The 15,970-nt window shown below is 50.3% G+C and overlaps 1 protein-coding gene across 2 annotated transcripts in view; it reads left to right on the forward strand.

Annotated features, from left to right (window-relative positions):
* Positions 1-601: 601 nt before the first annotated feature.
* Positions 602-15,970, forward strand: part of PTPRT (protein tyrosine phosphatase receptor type T) — a 967,960-nt gene continuing 952,591 nt past the window's right edge. For both annotated transcript variants that reach the window (XM_036244362.1, XM_036244363.1), the window contains exon 1: positions 602-689. In XM_036244362.1, coding sequence (XP_036100255.1) covers positions 602-689 — 88 coding nt within the window. The remainder of the gene's footprint in view (positions 690-15,970) is intronic.

Genomic DNA, 15,970 nt, shown 5'->3' on the forward strand with positions numbered 1-15,970 from the left:
TCCCTCCTTGCTCTTCCACCCACCCCCGCCCTCACTCACTAGTTCTCCCATTTGGAGTTCAAACGGCAGTCCCCCGCCCCTCCTCCCCCGTACCTGCGCCCCAGCCGGGCAGACGACGCTTGGCTGCGTGGCGCGACGCTGGGCGAAGAGGCGAGGACCCTGCAGAGCGTGTGGGTGCGGGGGGATGTGTGTAGGCGCGTGACTATGCGAGAGGCCCGGAGCCGGCCAACCGCGCTGAGGGGGAGCGGGGGAGCCCGCGTGTGCCAGCCGCTGGCGTGTGCGAGGCGCGGGCGTGCGCGCGAGGGTGTGTGCGCGGCCGAGGCGGAGCGCCCGGGCGGGTGGCGGCGGCGGCGTTAGGACTCGGGGGACACCGCCCCCCGGCCCCCGCCCCCCCGCGTCCCGCCCCCGCCCAGCCTCCCGCCTCAGTTCGCGCCGCGCCTCGGCTTCGAGCGCAGCGGTGCCGGCTCCGGGAGCCTAGCGGAGCCAGCCGGGCGCCCAGGGCGCGCACAGCCCGCGGCCGCGCCGGCGATGCCGGGCCGCCCCGCGCCCGCCCCAGTCCCGGCCCCCGCGGAAAGGGGCTGAGCCGCCCGCCGCCGCCCGGATGGCGAACCTCGCCGCGCTCGCCCTCAGCCTGCTCCTGCGGCTGCAGCTGCCGCCGCTGCCCGGCGCCCGGGCACAGAGCGCCGCAGGTGAGTGCGCCCTCCCGCTCCCCGCTCCTCCCGGCCCCGCGCGGGACCCTGGAGGAGAAAGTTGTGCAGATCCGCGGGGGTTCGGGTCCCGGTGGCCGGAGCCCGCGTCCCTGCCTCCAGACGCCGGCAGCCACGGCCAGGCGGCCCCTCGCGTCCCGCGACAGCCCGCGTCCGGCCAAGTTCTTCGCTTTACTTTCCGGCCGCCCCCCCACGGGCTGGAGTAACTTTCCGCGGTTGTTGCGAATATTTCCACTTGCTGCCTCCCACTTGTCGGAATCTGTCACTCGAGTGTTCGCGGCGGCGAGACGAGAAGCGGCAGCGACGTCCGGCGCGGAGCGGTCTCGCTCCGGCAGCTTCCCGGGCAGCGCGCGCGTTTCGCGGGGTGGACTGGTCTCCAGCAGGCCGAGGCGGCCGGGGCTGTGGCTGCTTTTCTCCCGGGGAAAACAGGACGCTCCAGACTACCTCCAAGCGCAGCGTCCGTAAGCTGGTCTTTAAGCCGGCGCTGGCTGCACCTGTGTGGGTGTGGGTGCGAACGACCTAGCGAGCAAACCTCCTTCCTGCTCCCTGGTTTTCATCCAGAGCAAATGGGCACCCCTGTTAAAGGCCCTTCAAGTAGAATGGCTTTGACCTGTGAGCGTGTCTGCTCCTGAAAAGTTTGGGGGACTCATATTTGGGTTTGACCATGGGGAGGAGGTGAGCAGAGGCAGTTCTCACTGTGGGGGTTTGCTCTGATGTGTTCCTGATGGTAAATCGGCATGCACAGGAGACCCCCCCCAAAAAAACGATTCAGGGTTTTACGCATCACCAAACTGCACCACTGTCAGTTCCCAGCCCTGAACCCCCAAAAGGGCAGTGGCGGGAAGGAGGGAGGCGAGGAAGTGGCGAAGGAATGCTTGCAAGTTCAAAATCACCTTGAAGTTTCTTAGCACCGATGGGCTGTGGTGTGACCACACTGAGTGCAGGTTGCTGGGATCACAGGGACAGGCTGAGATTAGCAAGTGGGATTTAGAAAAGGCTCGTTTTGGATTGCTGGCTACCAGCGGTGCCCATTAGATTATCACGCTGAGAGAAAGAAAGAAGAAAGAACAAGACAAGAAAGGAGCTTCGGGGGAATGGAACCTTTTTAAACAGGGTGCTCCTGAGGTTAAGAACCGCTGGCGTGACGTTCTATTGGAAATGCACTGAGGTCTCTCTTGCTCCGAATCAAAATGGGAACCGAGTATGGGACTCTGTGAAGGGACAGCCTATTTCTGTGGCTGAGAAGTTAGGTGACTAGGACGCTTCTTTTGAGGTGTGTGATGCTGAAGGATTGGAATAGCGAGGGAGAGAGGAGGGACAGCCACCACACCGTTCTAAAAATGGTGCTCAATTCTTGTTTTCCTGGTTTTAGGTCTGTATTAGGTGTGCTGGGGAGGGGAGGGAAGGAGGATGCTGGTGGCAGTCCTGGGGCCCTGGGCATGATTAGTGACTTAGATTTCTTTATTCTCCAAGTCCTGGCCCACATTAACAGTACTCACTTTCCTGTGGCAAAAACAACATCAAAAATATCCCACCACGGGTCTCACTCAATCCGTTCTTGGGTAGCTTGTAAAACCAGACCGGCTTGGGGACCAGTGCAATGCTGAAAGCATGCCGGTTCCCGATGCTCCCGCCAGGTGGCGCTCGCCCACAACTGTTAAAAATGCAAATCTAGTTGCTTTCATCTCAGGAATAGAACTTCTTTTCAGTTTTTAAATGAGTAATGTGTTTATTCAGCAGCCTTTTGTTAAAACATTAGAGAAGTGTGAGGAGCAAGCACCTTTTCTTTGTTTGCTCTTTGGAACACAGGGGAAAGAGAAGCAATCCTGGAGTACAGTTTGGGAAGAAATCTACTGTTAAATCACCATATGCTTCTTTTGGTTCTACCTGAGCGGGGTGGCTTCTACAAAGATTCCGTAGAGCATATGGTTAGTATGTGACTGCGTTTGCTCCAAAGGCTCCTTAAATGAGTGAGAGTAGAGCCTGGCTGTGTGGCTCAGTGGTTGAGCATCGGCCCATACACCAAGAAGTCACCGGTTCCTAGTCAGGGCACATGCCCAGGTTGTGCGCCAAATCCCCAGTGGGGGGCATGCAGGTGGGGGCCAGTTGATGTTCTCTCTCATCAATGTTTCTCTCTCTCTCTTCCTTCCTCTGTCTCTAAAAGCAATAAAGAAAAAAATGAGTGAGAGTAGATTGTTTTGGAGACGGTGTATACTAAACCTCACTCATTTGTAAAAGGGATTTTCTGTGTGTATCTATTCATTCTGGTTTAATCCTAACTGGACCATTTAAGTTAGATTATTTTCCCAGGTTCCTTCATGAACATCTGCATTTGTAGGCACAAGAATGCTGCACATGTAGACTTTTAAAAAATGGACTTACAGTCTTACATTTTTTCTCAATGCAGAGATTTTTGGAACCCAAATGGAGCACACATATAACAGTAGTGTGATTTCCTTTAAAGAATCTCATTTAAAACTTTTGTCAAGTTTGGGTAAATAATACATTTTAAAATTCAATGGTATACTCTCCATATTCTTTTAATATGAAAATTCCCAGTCTGGAAAGCAAGTTCAAGTTTGTAAGCTTACAGTCAGTACACAGTTGGGGTGACATGTTTTGCTGTAACTTGTAGGTCACCGTGTCCAAAAGTGAGTGGTGTAAGCCTGTCATCAAGAGGTAGTTTCCTTCTTCCTCGCTCTACGACGTGTTTCATGAGTCAGGATGAATTTTGTAAGGAATGACAGTGAAAATCATTTAAAATCAGCCTGGTAAGAGTGTGGCAAAACGTGATTTCAGATGGGTTAAGAGGGAAGCAGTTAAACAATCGGATAAGGGCGCAGTTGGTCCTTTTACTACTGGGTTTCAGCATTCATACATCGAGAGCAAAAATGGATCCTAGAGGGGGCTGACTTGAGATTGCAGTTGTTAGCAATGTAGTCGTTTAACTCGATAATCATTGCCAGGCACCTCTGGGGAACTGTTAGCAGTACAGTCCAATTTTACTTTCTGTCCTGGATTGCTCGATTTGTTTCCTAATAAAAGAACAATTAATGTGCAAACCTGGCTTGGATTCTGTCCCAGCAACGATCGCGAGCACCTTGGCAGTGAAAGCGGACCGTCTTCTTGGGTTACAACCCACCGCCTTTCGCCTCCTTAGTCCCTCCTTGCGTTCCCCCAGCACAGCTTCTGCAGGTTCCGAGCTGCCAGCCGAGAGGCATCGCTGGAGTACGCAACTGTCACCTCTCAGAGCCATGATCACAGGGCATTACAGCATTGTTCTTTTAAGCACCGGATACTCCCATGACTCTCTGACAGTGTGTTGCTGTGGAAACAAGAGCAATGCCATGTAGGCGGTGGGCCCTTGATAAATATTTATTGATGATGATGAAGCGATGGTAGCGTCTCGTGGCAACCACGATGAGGGACAGGGGACTTGAAGTCGCGGGGGAGTCTGACGTCCTCAGTTTGAACCCTGCCACTGCCTCTGTCTGGCTTGGCCAGCTTGGGCTAGTCATTTCCCTTCTCGGACCCCCAACTTCTCGCCTGTACAGAGAGGACAGTTGTAGCAGCCTCACTGGACTTTGTGAAGACTAAAGATGATGTATGCAGAGTGAGGAGGAGACTGGTGCATAGCGGGACGTCATCCTACCGGGGAGCCTGGTCCCTTGCCAGCCTCACGTTGGTGTTCACAGTGAGGCCGAGCGAGCATCGCTGGTGAGCTCTTTAGGACTTGCCCATCAGATGGCTGGGTCTGGGTGACGGTTTCTGGTTTTCCTTCTTGTTGGAGGTGGAGTCCCTGCCACTACTTTTAGAAAGAGATTTAAAATGAAGTTTTCTTTTTTTTAATTTTTTATCCTCACCTAGGACATTTTTGCATTTATCTTCAGCTAGAGCAGGAGGGAGCGAGGGAGGAAGAGAGAGAGAGAAACAGCAATGTGAGGGAGAGAGAGAGAGACGTCGACTAGTTGCCACTCACATGACCCCAACTGGGGCCGGGGACAAACTGCAACCGAGGTATGTGCCCTTGGCGGGAACCGAACCCGAGTCTCTTCAGTCCATGGACTGACGCTCTGACCACTGAGCCAAACCGGGCTACAATGAAATTTTCTAGCAGATGACACTGTAAGACAGACCTGTGGCCATTAAAGGGTTCAGATAGGGACTGTTTTCAGTACATTTACTTTCCTAAATGAGGACTGATTAAAAAAACACACGTGGTTGCACATTGCAACAGAAAAGTGTTTGCATTTGCCCTCTCCTGTCCCACCACCCTCCCCGTCCAGTCTTCCTTCCCTCACCTCTTTCCACACCTCACCCAGAAACCCAGTGCTGGGCACTCTGGGCAGCGGTGGGCGGGACGTTTGTGCACTTGATAAACAAGCAAAGAATAAGCAAACATATAAAGGGGCAGGGGAATTCCAAAAAAGAAAGAGGAACGCTACGAGGTTATTGAAAAGAAGCCACATCCGACAAGTGCGGTAGCGTTTCGGACACGTTGCGCATGGAGGCTAGGAGGCAGCACCACGTAGACGTTAGAAAGCAGGGCAGGTGTCTCCGAAATCATATAAAATGTTGTCGAATGGGTTTGGGGAGGAAGAAAGCCGTGGATTCCTATTTTTATTTTTATGGATTAATAACATTCAGATGCAGCCTGAGGGACAGTGGTGATCACTTGCGTTGTGTCCAGGTGGGCCAGGGTGACCAGTTGCGATCATGGGATTCAGAATTTGGCATGGGCTTGCGACACTCTTAGTTGACCTGGGAAAGGGAGACATGAACATAATGATGCTGCTTATTTAGGATCCATTAGTAAGTCTCAGGCACGAAAGATGCTACAGAGGGACCCAGGGAGGATTCTAGGTGTAGATCCCAAGAGACCTACCAGAAGTCAACTGTGAAAAATGAGAATGATTTGTCAGGAAGGTGGAGTGGTCAAGAGTGAGGAGCCACTAAGAAATAGTGATCAGTTGGTCTGTTTTGTCCCAAATGTCAGCACTATTTTACTTGGCCCATCCTAGGTATTTATACAGACAGGGGCTGCTCAGAGCCCCCCTGGAGTGACCATCAGGCTGCTGGGTAACGAATCCATTGACGTGATCCACAGTGTTACAACCTGATTTTCATCTCACACGGGGGTCGGGCTGCTGACCCTCCCACCCTCCCACCCACTGGAGCATGAGTGAACAGATACAAGGTCTTTCCAATTTCTTCAGCATCCAGCTTCACATTTTTATTGGCTGCTGGAGGGAATGCAAAAATATGGGGACACCACTGTGGTAAGCCGTTTGGCAGTTTCTTTAAAAAGTTAAACACACACGCGCCATAGGAGCCAGCAATTCCACTTCTAGGAATGTACCCAACAGAGCTGGGAACATATGTCCGCACGAAGACACACGTGTGAACATTCATAGCAGCATGACTCATAGGAGCCCAAACTGCAAGTGATCAAATGACCCTGTGCAGGGGCGTGCACCCCGTGGAAGAGGGCTGGCCCCGAAGAGGAATGAACTTCCCGGAGACTATGCCAGCGCCTGGGTGAACTCCAGAAAGCATTACGCGAAGCAAAAGGAAGCCAGGGGTAAGGACGACAGATTATACGCCACGCTCAGAAAAGGCAGATCTACAGAGACAGAAAGATCAGTGGTTGCCTGGGGCTGGGCACGGGAGCAGGGATTTATGGAGAGGATATTTTGAAAGTGATAGAAAGATTTGAAAACTGGAAGGTGGTGATGGTTGTGTAACTATATAAATCCTGGCTCCCAGCGTGGGATGTGTCCTTGATGAGTTACTTCTCTGTTCGGAACCCATATTTCTGCAGCTGGAAAAGTGGGCACAGCGACGCCTTGGTGCCGTAAGAGCCAGAGATCACGCCTGTCAGTTGCCCAGGCCTGTTCCTGGCGCAGAACGGGCGCTCAGCGGACACCGCCGCTATAGTGCTTACCCTTGCCGGTTTCCAAAAGAGGTCGTTGTATGGGTTATTCGGAAGGCGTTCGTGTTCGGTGGTTTCTCTCAGCCCGTTTAGACTGTGAATGAAATCAATACACCCACACTTCTTTCCCCTCCGCAGTTTGGCAAAAAATGAAGACGTTCAAGACTATCAAGTTTTGAAAAGGATCTGAGCGATTCGGTGACTGTGTGCCCTGCCGCGTCGTGGATGTTGAAACAGCTCTTTTGAGAGCTTAATCGCAGGGTCTGTTAAAATCTCGGGTGCCACTGCCCGTGCCTGGGGTTCTCGGGAGGGTTTTTGGATCCGTGAGGGGAGGGAATAGACCGTTCATCCGCTTTCTTTCTCATTAAGCCAAGGGTGGGGACGTGTAGCTGAGTACCAGCTGCCCTGCCCAGGCGCTGAGGCAACATGCGTCTGGCCCCTTAGTTGACTAATGGGGTGAACAGCTTCTAGAGGTGAGAAAAGTCAATACCTACGTTTTTCCTGACTTTGTAGGGGGCTTCCCTCTACACCCCGGAAGAACATCACACGGGTAACCCTGTCCCGTTCTTAAAAAGACGCTTATAACCTTGAACTTTCTCAGCATCATGAGGCTCGTCCTCATCCAGGGATTTATGTGGGGACAGGGTTGTCACCCACATTCCCAGTGCAAGCTTCCCAGGACCCTGGAATGCCTGTTTCCTTTCCGATCACCTCAACTTTGCTTTACTCCCCTTTAATCCCAGCGGTTCTGAAATGAACGCCAACATCATAAGCCTGTTTCTTTTGGTCCTCCATGGCTCCCAGGGGTGGTTTTCTATTCATCCTTGCACATTCGTCCTGCATTTGACTCTGGAACCAAGAATGAATGAGTGGGTTCACTCCAGCAAGGGGAACTTTGGAAAGAGTGCGTGATGTTGGATCATCATGAATGAGTATCCTTGGGAGGCTTGGGCTTGCTTTAATTGACTGTAATTATGGCTTGTTGTTGCTCAAACGATCACACGTTGGTCAAACCAGGTTCGTTTTCACCATTTTCAGGCATTCCTGAGAGTGTCCTTGTTTTTCTGTGACAGCCTTCAGGCTCACCTCTGGGTGTTCTCTCCCAAACCTGTAGTCAGTTATTTTTTAAAAAAGAGCCTTTGGCCCTGGCCGGTTTGGCTCAGCAGTTAGAGTGTCGGCCTGTGGACCAAAGGGTCTCGAGTTTGATTCCTGGTCAAGGGCATGTACTTGGGTTGCGGGTTCGATCTCTGGCCTGGGTCCGGGTTGTGCAGGAGGCAACCAATCGATGTGTCTCTTTCACATCTATGTTTCTTTCTCTACCTCTCTCCTTTCCACTCTATCTAAAATTCAGTGAAACAATTGCCCAGCTGGTGTGGCTCAGTGGACTGAGTATCATCCCATGGACTGAGAGGTCCCAGTTCGATTCCCGGTCAGGGCACATGCTGGGGTTGCAGGCTCGATCCCCAGTAGGGGGCGTGCAGGAGGTCAGCCGATCAGTGTTTTTCTCTCACATCGATGTTTCTATCTCTCTCTCCCTTCCTTTCTCTGTAAAATATCAATAAAAATGTATTTAAAAAAAAAGAAAGAAAAAATATCTTCAGGTGAGGAGTAACAGAAAATAAATAAATGAATGAATGAAAAGGAGTCCTGGTCCCTTTCTGAGGTAACATCAGAAGCTGGGGTGCACTCTGTGCTGTTTTATTTGAATTCTGGAGTAAAACAGAGTAAAAGAAGGACTGCTGGTGATGTCAGGGATAGAAAAAGAAATATTTTAAACAGCATGTCTTTGTTACCATTTATCTCTGATTATTTTTGAAATTGATTAGAGAGCACAAGGACTTATTCTGACTGAAAATATTTTTGACGTGGTCATACTGTGTGCTTAAATTAGACGGTGGCTTAGAAGTTGATGCCACCATTTCTTAAGTATCTTGGAATTAACTCCTAAATGTACAGGTCCAGATGAGTCTCATCTGTCAGTGTTTCTTGGGCACCAACTTTCTGCAAAGACGAGAAACAAATCCTAGTCTCCCAGGACGGGGTGGAGATGACTAACTGTGTTAGTTATTCAGTTGCTGTGTGACAAGTTATCTGCCCCCAAACTTAGTGGCTTCATTTTCTCACCTTTTCTTTGGGCCAGGAAGCTAGGTGTGGCCCTAGCCAGGTTTTCTGGCTCTGGATCCACCATAGGACACCATCAGGTGTCAGCGGGGCTGCAGTCAGCTCTGCTGCAGTGGGGAAGGACCTGCTTGCAAGCTCACGCGTGGTGCTGGGAGAATGCGGTCGCTGGCTTGAGGGCCTCAGTTCCTCACGAGCTGTTGGCTAGGAGCTGCCCTGGGTTCCTTGCCAGGTGGGCCCCTCTGTCATGACACAGTAGTTGGCTTCATCAGAGTGAGCCATTGAGGGGGCAGGAGAGAGAGTGAGCAAGACAGAAGTCAGTCTTTTGTAACTTAATTTTGGAAGTGACATCGCATCCCATTTGCCATATTCTGCTTCTCAGAAGGAAGTCATAGGTCCGGTGCACACTCCGCGGGAGGGAATCACTCACGGGCTGGAATGCTGGGAAGTGGGGATCACCGGGGGCTGCGTGGCACAGGAACCTCGAATCATGGGCAAGTATAGGAAACCTCTTATCTCAGAGAAAAATGCAAATATAACTTTTAAAGTGTGTCCAAATCTTTTAGTTCTTTTTATCATTTTGGGCATGAGTGTTAGCTCATTGTCAAGCTTTTACTCTTTAAAGGCCTTTGAAAAGAGAGATTTACTGTCTCAGAATTCACTTAGCCTGAATCTTAAAAAAGCTAACCAGGAATGTCAGAAAGTAAAAAATGAATCAATAGAAAGATCCATGGGAAAACTTTACAAACTTTGCCCTAACAGTTGAAGTACAGTAATGTTTTTATAAGACTGTAAAACTTTCACATGAGTACCCAGGTTCCACAAGAACTGATTTATTAAAAACAACAACAAAAAACAAAACCCAAAAAACACCCAATAGATTAGAGCTATAATATAATTTAGCTGGAATTTAATATTTTTATTATACTTAGACTTCCCAGGTCTAAAAATTAGTACTTATTTTAGACCTTTTTGGCACATTTCCAGAATGTTTTTAATTGTCAGGTGAAACAAACATGGAGGGTTTAATAAGTTCCAGTGATTAAAAGCTTTAAATAGACAAATTGTTATATGGATCAGAATACGTCCTGCCTGCACTTTCGGTTCCGACTGCTGTGACAATAGTACAGACATTACAGAAGAAGCTCAGGCACAGCATTTTCTCAGGGTGGGGCCCCTGAGATCTGCCAGCGAAGGATGCTTTGTCAAAGTCCACATGGGCAGGCCGCACCTCGGAATTCCCGGTGGGGACCCGCTCCCCGAGTTTACCTATTTTCACAGATTACCTATTTGCTCGGGCGGGGGTGGTTCCAAAGGTCCCACTGTGCTTGTCTAGGCGTTATCTATATTTAGGCAGGGAGGGTCACCAATGTATGATGGTCCCAACCCCAGACCCCTTTGGAGTCATTTCCACAAGGTGACCCTGGGGAAGGAGGGGCCAGCACACCTTGAGTTGGCCCTCCGTCTGCCCTGGGGAAGGGTGTGTCTGGCCTCCACGGTCAGGGGCCAGGATTTTTGAGCACTTTCTCATTTATTGACTGTCATCTCAGTCCTGCTGAGTCAGGTTGTGCAAGGTGGGGTGCCAGGCACGACCCCGGTGTGAGGGAGGTCGGGGCCTCATTCCCTAGGTGTCTAGGTTTGGGAGGGACCTGCAGAGCCCACGAGCAGGACGGGGTCAGCACCTCATTGTGCTCTGCTCTGCCTGCTGGAGCTCACGGCCATTTCCATGTCTACGGCTTCTGCTTCCAGATCCCGAGTGTTTGCACCGTCGTTTTCTCCCTTTTATTCAGTGAGCCTTTCCTCCACGGGACATTGCCCACTGCCACCCCTTCGCCTTTTGCATTCGTTTTTCACCTTTCGTTCTAGGACACGTGTGTACTGGGCTGGAGGGAGTGGACCTGCAGAAGCAAGACTTCAAGCCAAGACCCTTACCTGTCTCAGACCAGAGGTGGGGGCACGGCCTGACCAGCTCCTTTCAGAAGCTGGAGCTTGCCAGCTGGCTGACCCCCGCTCAGGTGGTCATCTTCCCCTAAACAAAACGGTCTGGGACAAAGCAAAGGGCAGCTTTCAGGCACTTGGGTTGCATTGTCTTGAATTGGTTTTATGGAGGAACTGTGGAACCTTCTAGAAAAGAGGAAACAGAATTTTCATCCATTGCAATACTCAGCTCCAACATGCAAATGCCTCAGTTGAACCAAGTACCATATCCCCCTTGCTTCAAACAGAAGTTTAAAATACATACTTTTATATACTAATAAATGCAAATTTCTCATCTCAGTGAAGCATTTTAATTTTTTGCGCAGAGGATGCGTGTTCCAAGTAGAACGCCGTTTCTGGGACTTGACCCTCTAGACACCGTGTTCGGTGGAGGTGTGCCCTTTGCGGAACAAATCCCAGAATTCCAAGGTCACCGTTGCCTGTACACATATTTTAAAACAGAGCAGCTCAGTTTAATTTGGGATCACCCTCCTCATTGGTCACTTTTTTCGTGACGGTTAATCAAGCCAGAGCTTTATTACTTTGGTTATCTTTGCCTCTTCACGTATAAGGCATCCAGCACACATTTCAGTTCACGCGTGTGCAAAAGCAGGTTGTTATTGCTTTACCTGGGAATGGGCTTAGTGAGCACAGAGGACCGCTCAGTTCGGTCCTCACTTCCTCTCCCCTCCCCCACCGCGGCCGCGCTCACTCGTCCCTGGGAAGTTGCTGACCACGTGTTTTCCCTGGAGCTCCCTCTCCCCGATACCTCTCCCACCCCAGGCTGCCTTTTCATACGTCTACTTTGGGGGCATCCCTTTGTGATCAGATTTGGGGTCAAGCCTCAGTCATGTCTTTCTTTTGGGGTCTGAACTCCCTCAGTCCGAGGCACCGTTTTGGCTCACAGAGAAGCTTCTGGGAGTTGTGCCCTGGACTCATTGCCCTTTGCTTGACCATCTTTCTTGACCTATATGTTAGGTCCAGATGGCTGGGAAGGAACAGCGGGTGAACACGTGACTGCTCCTTCCACGAGAATTCTCATGGTCCAGGCGTGTTCCACTCATTGCTCCCCACTTCGGCTTCTGGGCCCTGACTCAACTCGGGCCACGATGGGGAGCTCTTTGTGCCTGTCCCACTTAGGATACTGTGGCACAGTGTGACCCGGGTCACAGGTGATGTGGCACCGACCTTGCATGTACCCTTTTCATAAATCCCGATTTACCCGCGAAAGACGCAGGGTGGCGGGGGAGCGAGGTGACTACACGGAGGAGCAGCCGGTGTGGTGTGTCTTGGCCTGACCTTTTGGGCTTCTTGCTTCCCTAATGGGGTGCACAGGTCCCGGTGACATCTGCAGCACTGGTAGGCTCCTGCTCGTACACAGAGGCAGGATTTTGGCTATGCTGCTGCCCGTTTATATCAGCATCTTGGAAGAGCTTACGTGATGCATTTGAGCATCTATTAAGGAATAGTTACAAATATTAGGCTCCTCTGGTTTGTGGACTGAACTCATCATCTATCAGACCATCGTGTATAGGAAGGAAAAAGAGTCAGTTTTATGGACATAAGGATCAAATATGGAGCAGTAACCAACACCGTGTATGTTTATGGCAGTGTAAAAAGCAAAATGGAAGGCTGCCCTCCTTGGAGGGGTGTGGGGAGAAATGGGGCTGGGAGGGCAGATAAAGGGTGATTTTGCTTTATTTGTAATATGCAATTTCTTTTGAAAAGAGGAACGTGCTTTGAGAAAAGTTGTTGAAATTATTTAACGTTTCTTGATGGAGAAGAATGTAGCGTTGATTACATTCCTCTTTGTAATATATCTGCGTTTATTTCCTTAAGAAGGGAGACTCTGGGAGTCTAATATTTGTTAGTAAAGCGCCCATGATGGAGATTTCAAACATACGTCCTGTTTTAATCAGTCATCCCTTTGAAACACATTAGGTCTTATTTTCTATATGGGAGACAGTCTTCCAGCGTCTGTAACGATGATTCCTGCGGGAATTCGAAGACCTCTCATCCGGTTCGAAGGAGAGAAGTAGCGGATGCGTCACGGGGCAGGACATTTGCGCAGGAGTGATTGGGGTCCTGATGGAGGGGCCGTCTGAGCCCATCTCCCTGCCACACCCATTCTCTCTCCTGAGACCTCCAGGGAGACAGTGCGGAGGTTCCTCCAGGGGACCGCCGTGGGACCTGGGTTTTCTCGGTGCCCCAGAAAGGCACATTGGATGTCGGGGAATCATGTTGCCCAACCTTTTCGGTGCTTAGAGACCCTGTGAACCCGGACAGAGTTTTCCCGTCTGTGAAATGACGTCAGTGCTTCTGAAGGGCCGGAGTTCTAGTCTCCGACTTTAAGAAGGGATTTCTTCCCCCTTGAAAGTCAAGTCCTTGGAGATATTTGATAGAGGTTAAATGTGTTAAAAACCCACCCTTTCCTGATGAATCAGTTTTGCTATTTGACATCATCCATAGTTTGTTCGTGCCAAAGGACGGAGTGGCGAAATCCCAGGTCCAGACGAAACAAGCAGGCTCTGCTTCCAGGATGGTCGCGGCGCCTGTAGAACCGTCCAGGTCAGAATGCAGCAGGAGCCGTTCTCACTCTCCTGGGGTGAAGATTTCTGAACCCCAGAGAGCACGCCGAGGACAGGAGCACTTGGCTCGTTGGAATGGAAAGCAGAAAATACAAGGAGATGACAAGTCATTTGTTGCCATGATGGATGAGGAGGGAATTATAATAGGGAACCAGATTCAGAAGTTATGAAAATCACAGGTGCACCTGGGCATGTCTGGAGAACATGAACAATTCCGACTGCACTCCGGGGGAATAAACGCAGGAGAGGAATGGCAGCCAGCTAGCAGGCACGGACCCTGCTGTATGCTTTAAATACTTATAACGAGCCAGACGTTTTTCAAAGGCTTTACTAATTGTTGCTTAGAGAGTCTTCGTAACAGTCCTATTATATGGGCACAGTTATCGTAAGAAATACGGCACAGAGTGGTCGAGGAGCCAGCTCGAGGTCACATAGCTAGTGAGTAGTAGAGCCCGGGCTTGAACCTGAGCAATTTGAGGCTGGAATCTGTGTTCTTAGCCACTATTTTCTGCTCTGTCTCTAGTTTCTTTGTGCCAAGTGCTAAATTCATACTCAGGAAAAATTCGGATCCTATTTAGAATTCCTCGGTGAAAAGCGTCCTTCGGGACTTGCCGTGAGAATTCCGTTGGGGGGGTGCTAAGACTTTGATTCTCCCGATCACCCTGTGAAGCAGGCACGGTGATCTCGTACAGTAGAGAAGAGAATCGGTTTCGTGGAGGTGCACGGTCCTGGCCGCTGTCACACTTGTGTTGGTCTCATCTCAGAGTCCATGTTCTTAACCATGTGCTGCTGAACATTACAAGGTTGTCGTGGCCGTAAGAGGTGTGGGAGAGGGGCTGTCTTCCTAAGAGAATGCCCCATTTCCCTCCCAAATTAGTCTTAACCACCCCGGTCTTATAGAGGGTGGTTCTGAGTGGAGGACCCTCACTTGTCCTGGAACAAAAGTTGAGAACCTGGGTGTGACTGCCACCGATTCCATGTTGGGGGCCTAGTAGTTGAAGGTGTCACACCCCCAGAAACTCAGAAGGGATGAGGGGTTCATCCCAGACTATTGCCTTTAGATCTCCGGATCCCCAGTAAACAACGCGTTTCAGGAAACCACTCTTTGGCTGGACATAGTTTATTGAGTTTGTTTAACCCACACGATAGCCACCCTGTGCATGTAAGAGAGGTGGTTATCATTCCAGTTCTACAAACGAGAGGCTGAAGTCCAAGCCCTCCGGTAGCACTGCCTTCGAATCTGAAGGATAGTTCAGGTATTGACTGCACAGATTTTGCTGCAAGAATCTTTGACTCTGAAATCTAGGAAACTGTAGTTTTATCTCTAATTTTCAAGGTACCAAATGCTGGCCATTGGCTTTTCCTTGTGTGCCTACAACAAAGAATACGTGAATCCCCCCTCAATTTCTGCTCCTGTGACTCTGCTTTCTGAGCTTGGTCTCCACGCTGACCTTTGGTAGTTCTTGTTGTTTTTCCTGTGGAACGAGGTCTGGGGCAGGTGGGCCCACGTGATTTGTTACGAAGGAAACCATAGTGGGTGAAAGTGCAGGCTCTGGTCTCGGACTGTGCGGCTTCAAGTCCGTGCTGGGCTGTTCACAAGCTGCAGGACCTTGAACACGTTATTTGAGCCCTCTGCGTCTCAGTTTTACCATCTGTGAAATGAGGCTAATAGTCGTGACTTGCTCTTAGGGCGGTTGTGAGAAATCAGCGAAGTGATGTGTGTGAAATGCTTAGTGTGGTGCCGGGCTCACAGGACGTGCTCAGGAAATCTCGGTGGCGGGGCTGTTGCTGGTGCAGTATCGCCTGAGCTCAGCGGAGCAGAGCGTACATGGCGGGGGTGACCAGTTGTCCTGGTTTGTCCAGGATGTAGGACCACCAGTGCTAAAACGAGGAGTGTACCAGGCAAACCAGGATGAATTGGTCACTCCAAAGCCCCTACAGCTCTTTGATCCAAAGGCCTATGCTGTGCAGGCTTCGCGAGCTGTGTATATAATTCATATTCATGTAGGGAAAAAAGATGATCTGCTATTTGATTTGCATTTTATAGATGTCACTGTAGGTAGAAATAGACTAGCTTTTGTCAGTTTCTGAAAACATCGCCACTAGAAGAACTGTCTGGGGTCTGGGGGTGTCTCTCTCTAGATCCTGACAGAAAGCAGAATCCAACTCCAGTGCATCAAGAGAGTTTAACCAGGGACTATTTGCAGGGTGGGGTTGAGTTTACGGGAACTCACAAGGGACGCGGAGACATCTAGTGACTAGGATCAGTGCCCTCTGATTTGCAAAGGGGCAAGGGGAGGGGACTGTGTTAATGGAGCCCTTCTCTGTATTGCTCTGAGTTTCTGGAACATGACCCCTTTGCCTTCTGGTTTCTGATCATGATTAGCTGATGGGGATCAATGGCAGATTACAAGGCAGGAGGAGAGGGGCCGAGGTATTGATCCTTCTCTCTTCCGGCCTCACTGCTTTGGGGTATGGCTGTATTTTTTTTGTATTTTACTTATTTATTTGTTTTTATTGTTGACACGATTACTGATGTCCCCCATTTCCCCCCACTTTGCCCACCTCCACCCAGCCCCCGCCACCCCTTTCCTGGCCTTCACCACACTGTTGTCTGTGCCCACGGGCTATGCATATATGTTCTTTGG

The sequence above is a fragment of the Molossus molossus genome, unplaced genomic scaffold (genome assembly GCF_014108415.1).
Source record: "Molossus molossus isolate mMolMol1 unplaced genomic scaffold, mMolMol1.p scaffold_m16_p_6, whole genome shotgun sequence".
NCBI lineage: Eukaryota > Metazoa > Chordata > Mammalia > Chiroptera > Molossidae > Molossus > Molossus molossus.